Here is a 20,963-nt window from a genome sequence, read left to right as displayed (position 1 = left end):
GAAAATACGTGTCCACTTCCCTTGCAGAAGCTTGTTTTGTATCAACAAAACTTTCTGACAACCAACGCAATTATGTTTTTTAAAAGAATCCCAAGGGCTGCAGAGTGCCAGGTGGCAAAACACATTGAGAGAAACGATGGATGGATTAGAAGGCCAATTTCGGGAAGTCAGCTAGGATGTTCCTGGCCACCTGGAGGTTCTGTCGAGGCCGAAGGAAACCAGGAGTGGCCCCGAGACTCAGGCTGGCAGCTCTGCTGGGCCCGGCGTGTGTGTGTGTGTGTGTGTGTGTGTGTGTGTGTGTGTGTGTGGGCCTGACCGAGAGCCAGAGCCCCCGTGACAGGACAGCTGCTTTGAGAGAAGGGCCGCTTCTGTTTGGGGCGTGAGCAGCACCACGGGGGAGGGGGCAGCTGGAGAAAAGCCCCAATTCGCACACAGAATTGTCACGTGGGAAGGTACCCAAGAGGCCATCCAGCGCAACTGCCTGTCTTCTGCAGGACTCTGCTACCATTTCATGCAATAAAACAAAGAAATCAGCCTTTTTTTAATGGAAAAATTTATTTATTCAAAAATACATTTTCACGGTCTTAATAACATAGAAAAGGAAGGGACCAATGTACATTTCTTACATGCATTAAAAAAATTTTTTTTAAATCCTGGGTCTGTAAAATTGCCGTTTTATAGTCATACTGATCAACTTCAACTCGGAGCTCTTTCCCAGCCAATAAAATATTTCATATTCCCAGGATTAAGTTCTGATGTAAAGGCACAGTTTAACTTCCAGTTTTCTATTTATTCTTATTCCTCCAGTTTTTCAAAATGTTTATCATGCCAATCATCCAAAGGAAAGATGTTGCTTTTTTCCTGTTGGTTCCTGAGAATGTTTTTACTCACCTAAAAAAACTCCCCTGAAATCTTTCAAAACAAAATGTTTCCACAGCCTTAAAATCTCCTCCAACTAAACAGGGAAAGAAGCGCCACTAAAAGGACGCTGCCTACATGCTTGTTGGGAGGAAAGAAGTAATTCAATGCCCCCTCCCCTCCCCCCCCCCAGGTCAACCGGCTCCGTCTTGGTTGCACATCATTTACACCTTGTTCTCCTCAAAGAGGATCTGGGCGTAGACGGTGGCAGAAGAAGCGCCTTTGGCCTCTTGGGGAGGCTTCTGCAGCTCCAGCTCGGCGTAGGTCAGGCTCTCCTCTCTGCCCTTCAGCTGCGGAAGAAGGAGAAGAAGAAGAGCGGAGGCTGAATCCAACGGGGCACCGGCTGCCCTTCGGCTCAGCCCGGGAGGCAAGGATGAACCCGGGGCAGACCCGAAGTGAGAACGTAACCCCCAAATGCCCCCCAAACAGGCTTCCCCCGTGAGAAGTGGAACCAGGTCCCGAAACGCGAGGCAGGCTGAAGAAGCGGGAAGCTTTTTTTGGAGATTGTACTGTTTCAAGGCGAGCCAAGGTGCTGGTCCTCGTTTTATGCCCTCCCGTTCAGGGGGTCCCTCTCCCTGCAGTCTGGAGCGCATGGTGCTGGGGAGGGGGGCCCCACCGGCTGCCTCTGTGGGGAAGAGGCCCCGAGTGGAAGAAATGGCCCCGAAAGGCACCCGGGTGGCCTGTGAAGCCCAGATGTGGGGCCTGGAGCCAATTAGCCAACGTAGCCGTTCACCCTCGGAGGCATCTCTGCTTCACATTCAGTAAAGCCGGCGGCCTTTAGTTATAATTCTCATTCAAAATCCAGCCGAACCATGGTGATTTCTGAAATGGCACAGCAACACCCAGCTCATGTAAATTTTAGAGCTAAGATTTATGAAATTACATTGTCCAGGTGTATTATTATGTTATCTGGAAATTGCATTGTTTTCTTGGGTAGATTATATCCTTATTCCTTCTTTATTCTATTAAGTTTGGATATGAAAAATAACCCTCGATTCCTCCAATACAGGTCACTGGGCAGCCCCGGCTGATGTGTTACTTTCATACATTTTTATGATGTTCCTATAGTAAACATAATTTAATAAAGCCAAAACACACTAAATAAATAATTGCATCTAGAAAAGCAATAAAAGCAAATAAAATTAGTACTTTCATAAGTGGAAAAGGTACTTCAATTACTGCTACAAGCAACGGCGCACCATAAAATGTGTAGAATAATTTCCCTTATGCATATTTCCAGTATGTAATAATTTGATTGAAAATATGAAGAAACACACAGGAGGTTCAGAATCGTTCTCAACTACGTATAATAACTGAACATAGAAGATACGGTTTTCCAAAGGCCATTTCCAAAGCAGAAACCTGAGGCTGTGCCCCATTATGCTTCTTGGGTTATCACTGACAAGTTTGAGTAGCTTAAAAAGGAGCTCCAAATATCAACCATAAGGAAATCTTAGCATGCGTCGTGCGTGCTTTCAAACCCTGAACACTGAATATCTCCAACTGTGGAGCATTCAGCCTATTCAACTGAAAGCAAAATGGTGGACCGAGAAAATATTGCTGACAATTTAAGGCACTGGGGGATTTAACAGGAATTTAAGAAAAAAAGTCTACTTCCTGCTTTGAACAGGGTGTTGCAAAAGGACAGCAATACAGTAAAATGCAATCCTTATGGACAATGCTGTAAAATGCCTGCAATTAGTGCAGGTTCGCATCCCACCAGGCTCAAGGTTGACTCAGCCTTCCATCCTTCCGAGGTAGGTAAAATGAGGACCCAGATTGTTGGGGGCAATTAAGCTGACTTTGTAATAATGCCGCTGGGGGGGGGGTGTATGAAAGCCCTAATAAGCAGGCATATACATAGAATGAAGGCTACTGCTAAGCTTCTAAGCCGCCCTGAGTCGTCGGAGAAGGGCGGGATATAAATGGAATTAAAATAAAAAAATAAAAAATAAAATAAATAAAATAGCATGACGATTTACAACGTACGCCGTAGCTGTGCTTGTTCCCACCCAGGAGGTGGCAGAGGGATGGCATCACAAAGCACATCTGCAGCTGGAAACGCGCCGCCTAGAGATGCAAGGAAGGATAGCTAAAGTAACCTCAAGCCCTTCCTCTTCCCCTCAGCAAACTTAGTGCTACCAACAACCACCAAGACACCTCTGGGTATTTTGCAGTAAAATGATTCATGAAAATATGCATGTTAAAATATGCACATTAATTTTAAAAAGGCAGAAGAGAAGGTCAGAGGCACCATCTTGCCCTCGAGAGGCAGTCTTTGGGCTTCCCCGGCCGATTTCAAGGAAGGGCGCTCTTTCTTTTTTTTTTAGGCAAGTGGGTGACGAAGGCGACGAAGACCTGAAATAAAGACTCCACCTGATGGGAGTCCTCATGACTCCAGGGAAGCTCAGGCTGGTTCTCTGGGGGGCCACTGCGGGGTGAAAGTTCAAACCTTACTTTCAACAATAGTCACGATTTAATAAAACTGAAAGGGATGGCTCTCTACCGGTTGGCCAACTTTCGCAGTAATCCTTCCTTCCTTCCTTCCTTCCTTCCTTCCTTCCTTCCTTCCTTCCTTCCTTCCTTCCTTCCTTCCTTCCTTCCTTCCTTCTCTTCCCATCCATCCATCCATCCATCCATCTCTCTATAATTTCATTTTGGAGATTTTTCTTTTACTTTACATTCTGACAGAAAAATACATTTTGAAAGATCCTCATAACTGCAGTCACAGCTGTGGGGAGCACGGGTTGAACTGAGTCCCCATTCTCGGAAACAATCAAATGATCACCTCGATTTTGTAACTTCCCAGCATCTCTAATTGATAATAACAGAAAGTTGGGAGCTAGGCTGCTACATTTCTGCTGGAATAAGGATCAGGGAGAGAAACTGTACAATTTTATGTTACGCGAAACAAGACTATCTCCTAAGAATTCCTAAGAATAAAACTTCATCTATAAAAGGAGCAACCATGAGGGGTGATGAAGGGATGAAACGCCTCGTGGTGAATTTCCACCTGCGAGTCCCACGGAGGCATTTATTCCAGAGCCTCCCTCTGGGGCTCACAGGCAGGGCCGTTTTTCCGTCTCTCCCAGACTTGCGCCTCAAAAACATACTGCAAAAATAAAAAGAAACGAGATGCTTTCCTAGGACACACAGACACCCTCCAACTAGAACAGCGATAAGACCCAGGAAAAGCGGGAAGCTTCCAAACCTTCTCCAGAGGAAAGGGAAACAAAAACTTTAGCCAAGTTCTCAGCCCCACAGCAAGGGCCTAAGCGGGCCCCACGGCCACAGGGAGAGGGCCGAGCGGTGACCAGGGGCCACTTGGGCCCTATGGCACAAGCAGTTGCCTTCTGGATGGTTGGAGCAACCCTGATCACAAAAAGTGGAGAACCCCGACATAGCCAAAGTTATAGAAGCCAAGAAAAACAATCTGTAACTAAGAAAATTTAAATATCTGCTACCATAAGTTTAAGAGGAGCCCAAAGCACAGAAAGAGTCCAACGGGAATCTCCGTATTCCAAGTGGACTGCGCCATTTTGCCTCCTTGGTGAAACCCTCCCTGGCGCATCAGCAGCGGTTGGAGACCAACAACATGATGTCAGCTGACAAGGCGGCCGCCTCTTGATCGGAGACCTCAGTCTGCCTAAAAGGGGGCGAGTGCGCTTGGGGTGAGACTGGGCTTTGGTTGAGGTGAAAGCGCAACAGAGCGGACTGGTGTAGACTTTCCTGTTAGCAGGGAACGTTGCAGAGATACACTATGACCAAGGAGCTGGCCAACTGGTCTGCTCTTTCCTTCTCTTACTGAAAAGTCATTTTTCCTCCAGCTCCGAAAAAGGGGGCACTCCTCTCCACTTGGCCAGAAGTCCCTTGATATCGTCAGAGGACTAACTCAATGGTTGGAACTGCCATTGCTATTGGACGTTGGACGGTTGCTGTGTTTCTCTGCACAGGTAAAGAGACACCTCTGACAGGAGGGCCCAGCAGGTCACAGGTTGCCTTATTTTATTGAGAGAGTCACTCAGGCTCTTTCAACCCAACTGACCTCGACAGGATGCTATGGAAATGAAACTGATGCCAATGCTTGTGTAAGAGAAAGCAATAAAATGTGTACAGTGCAGGGCCTTAAACTCTTTGGGTGAAAGATGGAACTATGAGGAGCAATCCGATTCTTCAGGAGCTGCCATGGACCCTGAGAGTCAACGAAAGGAGGCCTTGTGTGCGGATGCTAACCTCAAACCATCCCGAGAGGGAAGGAAGGGAGGAGAAAGAGGGAACCAAATTCACACACCGGATAACCGACGGCAAGGGCAGATCTCTGCGGTGCTACTTACCAAGGTAAGCTTCCTTTGTGGTTTCAGAAGTTTAGGCTTTGAGAAGGCGTGGGATATCGGTGCTGTAAAAATAAGATCAGATAATTTTCCTCTTGCTGTAATGTGAATACAGGTAAGAGTGAAATGCACAAAAAAGAACATCTGCCACTCAATCAGCACCCCTGCAGCTGGCCAGCATCCCCATCTGGGGGCCTTTTGCATCTCCTGAGATGCTTCCGGACCCCATGCGCTTCCTTGGCAGCCCAGGGCTCTTCCTCCCACCCAGGGCTGTGGCTTCGGTCTGTTCTCAGGAATGTGTACTCAGCTGCCGATCGTCCACTGAGGGCAATTTAGAAGTCATATAAAAATAAGGAATAAAAGTTATGGGAGATGGAAAAAAGGGACAGGGCACCCCAGAAGAATTCGCCCCCTTTACCTACAATAAAGGAATTAAGATACAATGTCAGGGATGGAAGGGGTCTCGGGAGACCACCTAGCCCAACCTCCTGCCAATGCAGAAATCCTCTTTCCCAGCATTCCTTGGCAAATGGCCACCTGCTTAAATAGTCCAGCGAAGAAGCTCTCCTTCCTTTCGGGAGCCGCAGCTCCCCAGAGTCAAAGTGCTCGTAACCCCACGAATACCTTTGGCAGGAACTGCTGGTGGTGCCTCCATCGCCCTTGGGGCTCTCCTCTGGGTGGGGGCGCCCGGAGACCCGGCTGCCTTGCTGGGACTCCCGGCCTCCTGCAAGCTGGAAAATGAGAGGGAGGGAGAGGGAGGGAAGGCGAGAGAGTGTAGCTAGTGCAAAAGTTCTCCACATTCCCCAGGACCCCTTGAGCATTTTGAGCCTTTATCTCACACAGACACAAACAAAGTTAATCCTGCTTGGAGCAAAAGGAGCCTAATCCACACATGCACCTAGTCTGAGATGGGCCCAAAAGGTTACTGTCCCAGGCAGGTTCGTCCTCGCGAAATGTGGCAAATGAAGGGAAACTGGGTCAGGCACGTGAGGGCCAGCTCACGCCATCATTGGCACCTCAACCAGGGCAAAGAGGAACCATCATTTTGAGCTATTGAGACCGAATCTCCCACATAAATTTTTGTGTTTTAATATTGCACACAGCCTGGAGGAATGGTGTCTGAGTCGGGTGGCTATATAAATTTGTGTAATAATAAATAAAAATATTTCAACAATGGGAACATTTCAAAGCTGAAGGAAATAGGTTAAGCAGGCTCACGGACAGCCCGTATTCTATAGCCATGGATGATCATCAGTGCTCTTTTGAGGGGAAGTGTACACTCCTCTTTATGGCATTGATTAAAAGGCTCTCAAAACAATTTCCAGAACTTAAAATGTGTTTTTCTCAAGTCAATGACATTTTTGTAGCAAAATTAAAGGTTGTAGCTCTCAGAAAAAAGCTTCTTCTCCTACCTTTTCTGAGGACATTTCACCAAGTAACGTTTCACTGTGAAAAAAAATATAGAAATGAGAAAAACAGAAATAAAAAAAATGTATATACATAGTAATTTTCATTTGCATGTGATTTCTGAGTGAGGAGTGAGGACCATTTGGTTGTCTTTGTTCACTTTTTAAAGCACTGCAGGACGAGCTTCTCAATTTTCTGTGCAAATCTGAGGAAGTTCTCGATTTATACACAGTTTTGTGTATTTCAAAATATTTCTCAAATTTAGCCACCACCCATTTTGGCCGTAGTTAAAGGGAAATGCACAGAGCATTCAAAGATAACAATGGAATAAACAAACAAACATACAGAATTGGTAAATTTGGTGACAATACATTTAAACTAAACTTACAGATGAATTACAGAAACCTTTTACATTGGCAAGGGACTCACCGTGGGGTCGCTTCCTGTGGCTCAAGATCTGGCAGAGGAGGACCAGGCCGAAGAGGATGATGCTCAGGATCCCCGCCGAGCACATCAGCACCGCGTAGACCGAGAGGTCTGGGGAGGGAGGGAAAAAGAAAAGGCCTCAGGCCCAACCCCTCCCCCGTCTCCAAAGAGGGTGGAGGCTGAGTGGTAGGGCACGTATTGAGTGCCTCTGCTCCCACAGGGCCATCGCCCTAAGCGCGCCCCAATTTCTGCTGTGGCTTATGCAAAATGTGGAGTCAGTTGACCAATGTCATGATTTGTATCTTTCCATATATGCAAAATCTGTTAATATTTTACATGGCTGAGTTTTAATATGTCCTCAACTTTAATTGCAAAAAATATTACTGTATTTACTTGACTTTATCTGGTTGTTTTGTTCTGTTTACCCATGTATTTCAGGGAGAAACAATTCGTTGATCCAAACGCCGCAGGTAAGTCAGTGTATTACGCTGAGACAAGAAAGAGGAATGTAGCAATCTGTTTATATAATTGTAGTTTTTACAGTTTTGTAATTTATTGGAGGTGGACCTCTTAAGATTCTTGTGTGTGTGTTTGTGTGTCTGTATTGTAGCTTTGATCTATCTTTTCCAAAAGTCCACTTAGCTTAGTCCATTTAACTTTTAAAAAAATTCTCCTTATATTTTAAACATGTATTCCCTTACCAGTATAATTTCTTGTCTTTTTATTTTTAAACTTTTTAAAGTAAATGTGTCTCAGTTTATCAGCTTATTGATTTTTTTACCCATTTTTTTTCTTCTTGCTTTTTAGACAAGCAGTTTTTATATCCAGTTGTTATCTTTAATGGCCTTTTGGAATGTTAATTTGCCAGAGAAGTTTAAGAGGAAAAGGATCTTTTTCAAATGGAGTGACACAACATCTGAATTTCCTAGAAGTAACTCATAATCTTCCTAAGTTTTTTAAAAATTAAAATAAATATACAATTGCAGTAACTGAAATCAGCTAGAATAATGATTATGAATAATAAATTCTCAAATGTGATTACATCTGATACTATTTTTAAATATTATTATGCTCCAACTAAGGGCAAACCAGAGGTTTTAAATGTGGTGGTGCTGAAAAGTTTCTTCTTCACACAAATGTAGCTTTGGATCATTTTTGCACAAAACCATGTTTTACTAGATCTGCGAAGAATAACAAAAAGGGAAAATTGTACTTAACCTTCAAAAAATGTCCATGTTTTGTGTTTTTCTTCATCCAAAAAATGGGATGGCAGCACTGAAAAACAAAGAAGGAAGTGATCACCTAAGGAAAATAGTTTTTCATCTAAAAAATAAATCTAATTATCAACTTTCACTTAATTTGAAGACTCTTTAGAGATTATAATTCTGCACATAAACATCTTATGTATTTTAAATCTGTGTCTCTTATAGCACAAGGTTTTAAAACATTAGATTCTTTTTTAGCTAGTTATAAGATTAAAGAGAGACCTCTTCAGTTGAGTCACAATGTCTTTCTAATTCCTCTTATTCTGACCAATAATTCAGTTTGGCTGTTTTTGACACTTTCTGGTTTGACTTGAATAAATAACCATTAATTACAATTTAATGATGCTTGTACAAACAATAGTGGAATGTTTTTTTCTACTTTTTCCAATATTTTCTAAATTCTCCTGCAAATTTATATTTTGTAATATTCTTCTAATATATTCTTTTTTTTCTTCCTTTGTCCCCTCTATTTCTTTTTTCTTTTCAATTTTTTTAGTTCTTTTACATTAAAAAAAGTCACAGTAGAACCTGAAATAAATATTGCATAAATATTAAAGAGAATCCATAAAGCATATCCAAAAATAACAATTAAAAATAATCAAGGAGGCTAATCAACTAATGAAGAAACTAATTAAGAAACGAATCAAGGAGAGAAGCAACCTGGAACTAAGGAGAAATTTCCTGGCAATGAGAACTGTCAAGGAGAGGAACGGCTCAGACTCCAGAAATTGTGGGTGCTCCATCGGTGGAGGTTTTCAAGAAAACACTGGTCAGCCATTTGTCCGGAACGGAATAGGGTCTCCTGCCTTGAGCAGGGAGTCGGACTAGAAGACCTCCAAGGTCCCTTCCAACTCTGAGATTCTGTTTAAATCTATTTAAAGGGGGACGGGGGATGTGGAAGGGGGGGGCAGGGTGTTTTCGTGAGCACTGTTTGAAACTGATTTGAAGAACTGGAGAAATCCATTCAGCATACTACACATTTTATCTCCTTTTGAAAATCCCAAACAACACTGCTTTTTCCTGCTGCTCATCACCAGGCTCCTGGGCAGGCCTGCAGGTGGGGATGGGGGGGGATCCTCCCCCCAGAAGTCCGCCAAATTCCTGAAAGATAAGCAGGCAAGTAAATGGGGGACAGCAGCCCGAGGACACCTTTGGCAGCAAGAAAGGGTAAACTGGGGATCCTCCACCAGCAAAAGAGGGGGGGGGAAATGATACGTCATATGAAAACCCGTGACATGAAAAAGCACCAAAGTTACAGCTCTTCCACATACAGTCAGGACCTGTTTTTTAAAAAATGAAGCCAGGAACCCACCAGCGATGGCAGAGCAAGACAGAGACAGAGGGTGGCTGAGCTGGACTTAGAGAAAGGAGAGGAAGGTGACCACACATATTATTTCAGATGCGAAGCATGTAATTTTCATCCTCCCCATTCTTATAATTGCTTCCACCATCCTGAAATTAATGGAAGAAAACATTAGTCATCTCTGAAAAAACAAACTTTATACAGTTTTGCATTTTAGGTCCTCTTAAGTCCCGTCTAGAGGAATAAAGCGCCATTTCCACCTGACGCTGAACTTCCTCGGCTGGCCTTCGCTGTGGGCCTGAGGCGTCCAGCCACAAGGCTCAGCGCATTCACATGGCTTCAAACCACACAGCAAGTCATGCTCTTTCTGTCAGACATGGACACACATCTAGGCAAAATTGGACAGGATTTTTTTATTGAAATACAACTATTACGGAAACTCAGATATGTAGGCGCCTATTTTTCTTTTGTATTTGTGACATTTCACAAATTCTCTCTGTATTCTATTTTTTGCCAGATGTGGGTTGTGGTAAGTACATATCCAATCTGTATTTTTCTGGCTCACAATGAATATGAGCACATACATTACTAAATCTTTTTTTTAAAAAATGAGTCCACAACTGCAATCCATTGTTAAAGTATTGTTTGTGTGCATGGATGTCAATCAAGCTGACGAGAAGACATCTGAATAGCTTTCTGGTGAAACTTCATAGCCCACCGGAGCCACCCGAGAGAAGGTCCCGTCTGGAGAACAGAAGAGAGGGGCTCAAAATGGAAGGGGAGGCCAGGAAGAAGCACAACGCCCACAGTCGCTTTTTATGAGATAGGCGAACATATAAAAATCATAAATAAGTAAATAAAAATAGTTTCCTCATTAACCGTTTAACACGTGCAGTGAACACCTAAGAACGAAAGACTGCAAGTAAAGACACCGGGAATAAAAGTTTGAAGTTGTAACAATCTGATCTATTCAAGGGACACAACTTCATTAGCTGAAAGTTAGGAGCTCTTAGAAATGCTAGTTGTGAATGTAAAAAATGGAAATGAAAGTCTGGGCTAGTATAAGTAGCCCTCGACTTACAACAGTGCGTTTAGTGACTGTTCAAAGTTACGACGATACTGGGAAAAAAGTGACTTGTGACTGTTTTTCGTAGTTACGACCTTTGCAGCTTCCCCATGGGTCACGTGATCAAAATTCAGATGCTAGTAACCCTGTCGCTAACTTATCAACTGTGGTATTTCACTTAACAACTGTGGCAAGAAAGGTCACAAAATGGGGCAAACCCCACTTAACGAAACGAATTTTGGGCTCAGGGGTGCTCGTGCGCCAGGGCTGCTTGTCTCAGAGACAGAGAGGACGAAGGCAGAGCCGATCGCGTCCGGTGAACTCACCGCTGGCAATGAAGAAGTGAACACGGGGACGGCAGCCGTGCTCTTCTGGGCTCAGGAGTGCACATGGGAGAGGCAGTTGGGTGGGGAAGTAAAGAGGAGGCTGAAGGCCGGGAGAAAGACCAGGAGGCGTTTAGGCTGAGATTTTGTGGCATTCAGTACTGAGCCTTCCACGTGTGTGTGTGTGTGTGTGTGTGTGTGTGTGTGTGTGTGTGGGCAGGGCGAAGGTCTCCAACAGCTGCAAAAGCTGGACACTGAGGAAGAGTCGGAGGGGGAAACCGCTCAGCTGCCTTCGAACTACGGATCTTTCCACCACGGATTCTTATCCTCCCGCCTCGATCGCAGTAAGTAAATAAATAATGAATCCCACACACATTCCTCATCTACAAGTCTTAGGTTTCGGGGAGTTTCTTTTCGAGACTTCCAAATTCCAGTAGTATAGAAAGAGAGCAAACACCGGCAACAGCTGCCTCGGGGAGACTGACGACAAGGGCAATTTGTGCAATGAATCCATCCTGCCCCCTCCGTCCCTTTTTTCTAAGCCGTGAAGCTCCGGGCACAGTTGTTTTTCCGTCATGGGGAAGCTGTTGGTGTTATTTTGATTCTTTATGCCAATTTCATTATTGCATATTTGAGCTTTATAACATTTAACCTCTGTTTTGGAAATAATCTAGAAAGCTACACATTTAAAATGAGGTAAATAATTTGCTGTTTATTTTCCTGTAGCAAAGGCCAAGAAAACGCCTCTCTTTTATGCCTGATAACCCTGCTTCTACGGCTCCTAACTAGGTTTAGAAGCTAAGCCAGACTGGTTCTGGGGAGTCCTGAGCCAGGAGGCCCCTGGGGAAACTGAGGCCTGTAGACTCAACCAGTCTGGGAAGAGGGGGAAAAACACCTCAAAGGAATGGCAAACCCAGTGGGAAACGTGAGATAAAATACAATTTGGCTCCATTTCCAGGTGTGAATTCCCAGCACCTAGCATGTGCAAGTCTCAAGTGTGACTAAGAGACGTGGAAAATATTTTCCCTTAAAGTGTTTTTCCTTCTGCGGATAGATGCTGGCTAAGCGCTCTCTTCCGATCTCCCCACTTCAAGTGAGATTCAGAGCCCTGGGAGACTGCATTTCCTTTTTTAAAAGACCGGGAAGGTCATCCTCGCATTTCTCTTTGGTTGTCCCGGAGCCAAGCCAGGCTGGATCCGACCGCAGAGGCTCCACTTCCAGCCACTGCTGCAGCTGCACCAGTGTCCCGGGTCCAATTCTGCCTGGCAAGCCAGGCTGGGCTGCTCCCTCCCTGGGTGGGCAGGCGGAGGGAGGGGGAGGGGGGCTCACTGTCTTGCTCAGGAGAAGATGTGAGCTTTCCATGGCACTCTCAGAAGAAGCTCGAGAAAGGCGGGCAGGCCTGCTCCCGCATGACGTCGCCAGAAGTTGGCCTGGGGTCTCTTCCCACCCCAGTAGCCCGAATTACAGAGTCTGATCAGCTCAGAGTCCGAGGATGGAACAACTTCTTCTCTGGAACAACTGAAAATAAAAGACCCATCTTCCACAGCTGGATTTTCCTGATCTGCTGCTGAAGGAGACCCCTCCTCTCCTCTTTCAGACCCCCTATGGGCATCATTTGGGTCACCACGGGATCCAGCCGCAGCTCTCCCCATTCACGACTCCCTCCACCCTTATTTCTGATGCCGATGGGTTCCTTGGGCCTGACTCGGAGCGGGAACCGGGCTTGGGGGGGGACACACACCCCTCCCCACCTGATACGCTGCCCCGTCCTTGCACAGAAGAGCTGGGCTGGCTGGCCCAGCTCAGGCGGAAAGAGGCTGCTGACATCTGCAGTTCTGCCCGGGAGCAGCTATATTTACCACTGGTCTTTAAAATGCTTTGCTCCGGGAAAATGAGAGTTCCCCACGTGGCCCGGCTGGTTGGGTCGTCTGCATATTTTTACAGGCAAGTCGCCACCAGGCACACGCCGACACTGAGTTGGCTTTGCCAATGTTGCTCGTGCTGCTGAGAAGTTCAGGTGTAAATTGAAAATGCAGAAAATCTCCTGTGACTCTGTTGAGTTCCCTCTGAACAAATGCAGGTCTTTTCTTTTCTTTTCTTTCTTTCTTTCTTTCTCTCTCTCTCTCTCTGCCTCCCTCCCTCCCTCCCCTCTATTTCTCTCTCCCTCTTTCTTTAATAGGAACCAATTTTGTTTTTCTTTCTGATCCCACTCTGCTAAATCAGAAATCAAGTTTCAAAAAAATCAACATATCCCTTCATGGGCTTTTTGTGCTTTTTTTTTTTAAAAAAAATATTTCTTATTGTTACTTCCGAAATCATCTCCAAAGAAAAGAAAAAAAGAAAAGAAAAACTTTGGTATGTCGACAGCAACCAGCAACTTACTACCAGACCTCCTTTGGTAGCCCTGGAATGAAAAACTAGGAAATCGGGGTTTGTTCTGGTTTTCCATGATTTCCTATAGCCCAGAACATCTTTGTTCCATTCCATACAGGATGGGAATCACCCCGTGTGCTGGGGGGTGGGGGTGGGGTTTCTCCTAATGAAGATGTTTTACCCCTAGCGTAAAACAAAACATATGTTCCATTTAATGTGAGTTCCAAGTTGCAACAACAATCCACTTGCTCTGTTGTTCTGTTCTGATCACGTTTGTAGTTCTACAGTTCACTCGTGCTAAGAACTTCCCTCCTTTAATCCAGACTGCAGAACAAAGCTTGCCGGCTTCGTCCTGAACAGAGGATCTGCCCATCCTCTCAACTAATGTTAAAATTAAAAGAGGGACTGCCCAAAGTACAGTATTATGCCTCAAATAGTAACTTCTCCCCTAAACCCAACTTTTGTTTTGGAAGGTGTGTGTGTGTCTGTTTGTGTATATGTGTATACACACACACACAGACACACACACACACAGAGAGAGAGAGTAAGGTGAGGACATTGGCATCTATAGATTTGCAGTAAATAAAGACACAAATACTGTTGAAATATGTCATTGGAAGGGGCTATTTCCAATGGCAAAGAGATCCATCCATCCATCCATCCATCCATCCATCGTATCTCAATATACTTGAGAGCCAAGGCAACCACCGTTACTAAGAAGGGATCATACAAAAGACAAACTACTAACTTTTTTGCCTTCTTTTTTTTAAAGTAATGGATGATAATTGTCTTCAACCAAAATGGTCAAATCTGAGGCCTTCTTGGGCTTACTTCTTCCAGAGGTACACCAGGAAGTACAGCTAGACAACAATCCTACATAGACTGGGGGAAAAACACACCACCCGTTATTTTCTCACCTTGGACTTCAGTGGAGGCACTACCGTTGGACCACGAAGTCCACTTGTTCCTTTGCTTGCCAATCTCCTGAACTTTGCAAATATAGTGTCCTTGTTCGGCTTGCTGGATATTCAGGATCAAAAATGTGTACATCGTCCTGTGTTTCTCCTCCAGAAGACGAAGCCTTCGTTTATAGGAGTGGCTTGTGTAATTTCCATAGTACTGGACGACCCCATATTTGGTCATTTTGATCATCAAGTATTCCTGGGCAGAGGGGAGAGCAAAAATCCATCGGACAGCCAAAAGGTTTTCTCTTCGCCTTTTTTGAGAAACATGGCAGAATAAAGTAACATTATCTCCAACCACATGCCGTGTTCTGGGTCCCGGAGAGACGGTCACGTTCAGAGCTTCACAAATATCTACAAAGCGGAAAAACAAACAAATGCATCTCAGGAGCCGTGTGCAACATTGTATCATTCTTTTTAGGACTTCTGATATGTAACAAAATTATAGCTCTTTTTTAAAAAACAAACAATTGAAAAATTCCTTTGGGTTATCAGAGAAAAACAGACTCCATTCATACAGACATATTTATCCCAAAATCTTTGCATTTTTTCTATGCTTTCATATTTTAGCATTCTGAACCTTCTTGAGCTTTTAAAATTTCTTTCATTGTATTTATGCCTTCATCTTACAGCAGTGCCCGATGACTTTAAGACATGCGGGTTTCAACTCCCAGGATTGTGCAGTTGTTGGTCACTTAGGATTCTGCACTCATTTAAGTTTTAAGCACTTCTCAAACAGAGCTTAAGTTTGGTATGGAGAACAATTGCTTGGTCTACTTTGGTGGAATGGTTAAGGTGCTGTCCTAGAAACCAGGGAACTGTGAGTTCTAGTTTTAATCTTGCCTTGGACATGAAAGCTGTCTGGGCTTATTATGTATGTTTGCCACTTTAAGTTACTTATAAAGTAATAAAGGTGGGATAAAAATCAAATAAACAAACCAAGTTATGGATAGGTATTGCCAGGCCTAACCAGCTGAACAACGGTCACAGCTGGCCCATTAGAGACGCAAGCAGGCCCATTAGCTGCTAGCTGCTTGCAGGAAAGAGAAAACAGAAGCCAAAGGCCTAGCTGGCAACAGCAGCCCCCCACTCCCCCCAGTCAGCATGGAGGAGACCTGACACAAAAGGCTGACCTGACTCTGCCCACTTCTCCCCCTCCCCCCCCCGCTAAAAAGGGGAGGTGCTTGAAGCTCTGAAAGTTACCCAACAGCTCCAAGTCAAGACCTCAGGGTAAATAAACTATTAACCACTTCCAGTTTTCATTCTTGCCAAAAGCCTGTCGGTAATGGAGCCCAGATAATCAACACACTCTGATGTGCCTGGAATTATAAGGCCTCAATTGCTTCAGATGAAAATGGCCCATTTCCTGTATTTTTGGTGGTCAAGAGAACTTACTTGAAGAGTAACCTGTTCTGAAGCAAGGAGGGGACAGGCAGACCAACTTCATCCACCAACACCTCTGCCTTGGGGGCAGCAAGAGGGACAGGATCCAGAGCAGGTCCTGCCCCAAACCGGAGTCCAGATCTAGAGCTGCACTCCAGGCTGCTTCCTCCACAGGCCAAAATCTTGAGCGTATCCCTCATCACTTCTTCTAACATCGGAGCACAGAAGAAAGCTCTGCCGGCCCTTGGCGGGGCAAGAAACGCCACCCGCTCAGCTGTTTCAGACCCAGAGTTCTCCCATCTGCTTCCCCACTATCCCCTCCTCCTCCTCCTCCTCCTCCTCCTCCTCCTCCTCCTCCTCTTGGTTTCCCATGGAAACAAGGGCTGGGCTGGCTCTAGAAAGGGAAGGGGACACCGAGGGACCATAAACGTCGCCCGCCGGCCCATCGGTGCTCGAGTCCGGAGAGAAGCAGCCGAACGTGGCTCCGCGGGTCTCGTGTGGCGAGCCCCGGGGCAGAAGTCTGGCTTTTGGCGAGCACCTTCGCCTGCAACCCTGCCCGTTCGCTTGCTTTGCCTTTAAAAGTTCTGTTCTTCTAAATATCCCTTTTTTCTGCCTGCCAGGGGCACCGGTCCCTTCGCAGACGGGGCTCCGATGGCGGAGTCCGCTGTGTTTTTTTCCACGGCACATTTGAGATTCCCGCTCTCAATTTTGGAGGCTGCAAACGGCCTTCCCTGCACATCTCCGAAGAGGCCGATCCCGTTAGGCACGGGGAAACGGGCTCTATCCATTTCCAGCCTGCGCGGATCGGAGCCACCCGGAGCTCGAGGATCGGGCTCAGCCGCGCCCCGCCGCCCTTCCCCTCCCCAGAGCCCAGGCGGGGGCTCCGGGGGCCCCTCCCCCGAAGGAAGGGAGGCGTCCTCGCCTTCCCCGAGGCGCCGCCGCCGCCGCAACGGGCGGGCCGGGCCGGAGGCGAGCGCTGCTCCCGCGGGGAAGACGCTCCGAGGGCCGGGCCCCGCACCCTCCCCGGCGGGCGCCGTTCGGCCAGGGCCGCCGCGGGGCTCCTGCCCCCCCTGCCCCCCTCCCCGCCCCCGCTTACCTGCCCAGGGCGGCCCGGCCAGCAGAGCCAGCAGCGCCAGCAGCCGCATCGCGCGGGACGGGCGGCGGGAGGGCGGCCGGGGGCTGGGCGAGCGCCCGACCGGCTCACGCGACGAAGCCGCCTCCCTCCCCGGCCGAACCGGCCCGCCCGCTCGCTCGCCCGCCGACGACCACGACGCCGCGCTCTCGGCGAAGGCGGGTCGGGCGGAGGGCGGGCGGGCCGAGCAGGCAGGCAGGCGCCGCCTTCCGAGCCTCCCCCGCGCCGCGTCCCGGCGCGGAAGCCGAGCCGGGCTCCGCGAAGCCCGGCCGCACCGTCGAAGCTCGCCGCGCCGTCGGGGCTCCTCCGAGTTTGGGTCCCCTCCCGAGAAGGCCCATTGGCCGAGCGGCAGCCAATGGGGCGCCGGTCCCTGCCCGGCCCGGGGTCGCCTCCTTCCAGGGGCTCCTCCGAGGGCCGGGTCGGTTCCGCCGCCCTCCGAGGGGAGGGAGCTCCTTTTGGCCCGGAGCCTCCGAGCCTCTCTGCCCTCCGGGCCCGATCTCAATTCTCAAGTTTCTCTCAACTCGGAGTCCGCCTTAATTGGGTGCCGCTGCACCCCAGCAAAGCCGAGAGGCGGGTGGCCCCTGCCCAGACGGAGCTCCGGGAGCCTTCGGAAAGAGAGCAGCCGAGTTGCGCTTGAAGGCCCCGCTGCCTTGCCCGAGCCCGGTTGGGCAGGTCCAGGAGAGACTGGACGTGTGAATGCGTGTCTGGGGGGTGGCCTTGCTTGACTAAACTGTGTCCATCCTCGCTATGGTGTGACAGCGCCCTGCATGAGACCCATTCCTTGCTTGTGTGGACCTTCTTCAATGGCTGCCAGCTCGGTCCTTGTGACACCCACTGCAGACCCCTCTCTCTCCTCCTTCTCTCGCCTTTCACAATTTCCTGGGATGCAACTTTTCTTCATGGACAAAATTGAACCCCAATAGTTTATTTCCACCTTTTCTTTGTCTCTTGTTAGCATTTTACCTTCTTCACTGAGCAGCTGGTATATCAATTATTTTGTTTGTTTTGAGCATATCCGACCGAGTTCACCGTGAGTTTTTGCTCTGCAATTCTGGGATACTTGTTTGTATTCTTCCTATCCTCCTTCAGGTCTTGTTTCCATTTCCTGAATCGGTCTTCAGAGCTTCACTAAGTTCTTCTACCTGCCCAGAGTTTATCAAACGGGTGTGAAAATGTTTTCCTTCCAAAGAAATACATCTGTTCAAAGCTATTATTACAATGTTTTCAGTTGAGCTAATATTTATATCAGGAAAGGCGATATGAATGCTTACCTTTTGGGGATGGATTCTGCGTTTTTCTTACAAACTATGAAGTTGGACTGACTGGCCTACATAAAGCTGTCTGAACAATATTACGTTCAGAAGAAAACCGTTTTTCCTACAAAGTGTACAGTGTGTGATTGTTAAAGTGTTGACTGGACCCAGAGATACCAAATTCCATCCTGGTTGGTTTGGGGCCAGTCTCTCTCTCCCTCTCTCAGCATAATTTATTCCCCTAGTTTGAGAAGGAATAAAACGAGGGGAGAGCCACGTGTCCCCTGCCTGGCGTGGTCAGAGAAGAGATGCCCTCAACGGAGAGGCCATTTTCCACAGCTGTCCAAAGAAGGCCGTCAGTAGAGCTGTTGGTTGTGCTTAGTGGCTTCTCCTCAGCACGTCTCGTTGACTGGAGATTATCACACACCATATGCTGATGACAAGAGCCGGGAAGCTTTGCCGCTTTCTTAAAAATCTGGCTTTAAAATAAATTACCCAGGGCTACTTCAGAGTAGGGAAGCACTAGAGAAAGAAAGACTTGGAGTAAAAATAGTAATCGGAGAGATCGTTTCAGCAACTGCACCAACACATGTGTTTCTCATCACGGCAAGGGGCCTGTTTTGAACTGGGCTCTTTCCAGCCTTCTGCTGAAATCTGGCAGGAGAGCGTATTAACTCCGTACTTAGATGACTGACTCACCAAATTATGCAGGATGCCGTTAGATGTGGGAGACGCTTTTCTCAGGCTAGACCAAATCCATCTGGAAGAGAGAGCAAAGGGGGGGGGGCGCCAGGGAAGCCCAGGGGGAGGAGTTCGGGTCACCCTGCCTGCTTTTGTCCTTGCCAAGAAAAGTAGAACAACCAAGCAAAGGTAAGTACCCATAGCAATAGGCACCTCGGCTGAAACCCCAGCGCAACTGGGTGGCCGCTTGAACAACGGCCTTGACAGACTCCCCGTGGGTCCGTTGCAAAAGGGAGCTTTGGTCTCTGCCTCTCCGGGGTCCTTGGGAAGGGCACGATGGGCGGAGAGGAAAGCCAAGTCCGGTCTGAGCCTCTGGCTGACTGTGCACCAACCACGGAATAGATGCATTGCAGGAGCCCCGTTTCCAAGGGCTCTGCAACGGTGCAATAATACTCAGTGAACTGACTGCAGTCTTTTAAAATGAGATAAATATTTTAGAAAGACGCAGATTTAAAACTTGCTTCATTCAAAGAGAGTTCCCCTTCGCTTATTCTTCAGGCTCCTCTTTGGAGGCCCTCATAGTCTCTATTCTGAGCCTGGCCTTGGTTTGTCACAGATTTTATTATGCTTAAAAAGAGACCCCCCTTCCTCCCCCCACCCCCACCCTAACTAGCCTTCAGTATATTGAAATTGCTGTTAAACGAAAGAGGAGCCAGGAAGCCCTTCTAAAGTCACGGGGAAAGAAAGCTGTGAAAAAAGGGCCGGGGCCGTCCTCTCCAGAGCGGCTCAGCTCAAGGCGCCTCCTTCATTTCTCTCTGCCTCCAGGACTGCAATTTCCCTGCAATTTTCTTGGCAAGATTTTTCCAAAGTAATAGTAGTGGTATTATTATTGTTGTTGTTGTTGTTGTTGTTGTTGTTGTTGTTGTTGTTGATCGATATCACTGTAGCAGGAGATGCCAGAATTGAAGAAAAAGAACTGGGAAAAATTATGAAATATCGCGACCTGGCCATCAAAACTCAGCGATTATGGATGAAACATGTAACAGTCATACCCATCGTCATTGGGGCACTGGGAACAATGTCCAAAAGCTTTGCAAAACACATCAAGAAACTGCAGCTTCCTGCAATAACTCCAGCAATGCTACAAAAAACTGTGCTACTTGGAACATCTTACATTTTAAGGAGGTACCTGGTTGATACCTAGGATGCTGGCAGCAACCCTTGTCAACCATCAGTGCCAGTCAATGTGAATGTTCAGTTGACTGAGGTTCATGTTTAATGAATAAAAGATAATAATAAAGGTGGAAGGGACCCTGGAGGTCATCTAGTCCAACCCCGTTCAGGCAGGAAAGCCTATACCATTTCAGACAAATGGTTGTCTGGTCTCTTCTTAAAAACTTCCAGTGTTGGAGCATTCACCGCTTCTGGAGGCAGGTTGTTCCACTGATTATTTGTTCTAACTGTCAGGAAATTTCTCCTTAGTTCCAGGTTGCTTCTCTCCTTGATTAGTTTCCATCCATTGCTTCTTGTCCTGCATTCAAATGCTTTGGAGAATAGCTTGACTTCCTCTTCTTTGGAACAGCCCCTGAGATACTGGAAGACTGCTATCACCCCTAGGCCTTCTCTTCATTAACTAAAGGTAAAGGTAAAGGTTCCCCCGCACATGCGTGCTAGTCGTTTCCGACTCTAGGGGCCAGTGCTCATCTCCGTTTCAAAGCCGAAGAGCCAGCGCTTGTCCGAGGACATCTCCGTGGTCATGTGGCCGGCATGACTAGACGCCAAAGGCGCACGGAACGCTGTTACCTTCCCACTGGAGTGGTCCCTATTTTTCTACTTGCCTTTTTACGTGCTTTCGAACTGCTAGGTTGGCAGAAGCTGGGACGAGTAACAGGCGCTCACTCTGTTACGCGGCACTTGGGATTCCAGCAACCATTCTTTATATGTTTTAGCCTCCAGTCCCCTAATCATATTTGTTGCTCTTTTCTGCACTCTTTCCAGAGTCTTAACATCTTTTTACATCGTGGTAACCACCTATCCTGTTCCTCTGCATTTGTTTTTTCTTGCCTAAATGTAGAACCTTCCTTTTTTCACCACTGAATTCCATTTTGTTAGATAGCGCCCAATGTTCAAGTCTGTCAAG

The 20,963-nt window shown here is 47.0% G+C and overlaps 1 protein-coding gene across 1 annotated transcript; it reads right to left on the bottom strand.

The window, feature by feature from the left end:
• Positions 1 to 583: 583 nt before the first annotated feature.
• On the bottom strand, positions 584 to 16,998 carry VSTM4 (V-set and transmembrane domain containing 4). Its single transcript, XM_081327751.1, has 8 exons — positions 16,854 to 16,998; positions 14,330 to 14,728; positions 8,301 to 8,357; positions 7,086 to 7,193; positions 6,662 to 6,695; positions 5,874 to 5,980; positions 5,253 to 5,314; positions 584 to 1,208 (listed from the first exon to the last, which is right to left on the bottom strand). The coding sequence occupies exons 1-8, from the start codon at positions 16,900 to 16,902 to the stop codon at positions 1,083 to 1,085; spliced, it is 942 nt and encodes a 313-aa protein (XP_081183877.1). The 5' UTR covers positions 16,903 to 16,998; the 3' UTR covers positions 584 to 1,082.
• Positions 16,999 to 20,963: the final 3,965 nt, after the last annotated feature.

Source organism: Vipera berus (assembly GCF_964194415.1).
Source record: "Vipera berus genome assembly, chromosome: 4".
Classification (NCBI taxonomy): domain Eukaryota; kingdom Metazoa; phylum Chordata; class Lepidosauria; order Squamata; family Viperidae; genus Vipera; species Vipera berus.
This window is presented reverse-complemented; position numbering and strand designations above follow the sequence as displayed.

What these genes read in the sequence shown, in the direction of transcription:
- VSTM4 (XM_081327751.1), bottom strand. Translation starts at nt 16,902, where the DNA reads ATGCGGCTGCTGGCGCTGCTGGCTCTGCTGGCCGGGCCGCCCTGGGCA. An exon ending in AACATGGACATTTTTTGAAG is followed by an intron (nt 7,194 to 8,300) that starts GTTAAGTACAAT and finishes CTCCCTCCCCAG; the next exon opens with ACCTCTCGGTCTACGCGGTG. An exon ending in CACAAAGGAAGCTTACCTTG is followed by an intron (nt 1,209 to 5,252) that starts GTAAGTAGCACC and finishes CTTCTTCCGCAG; the next exon opens with CTGAAGGGCAGAGAGGAGAG.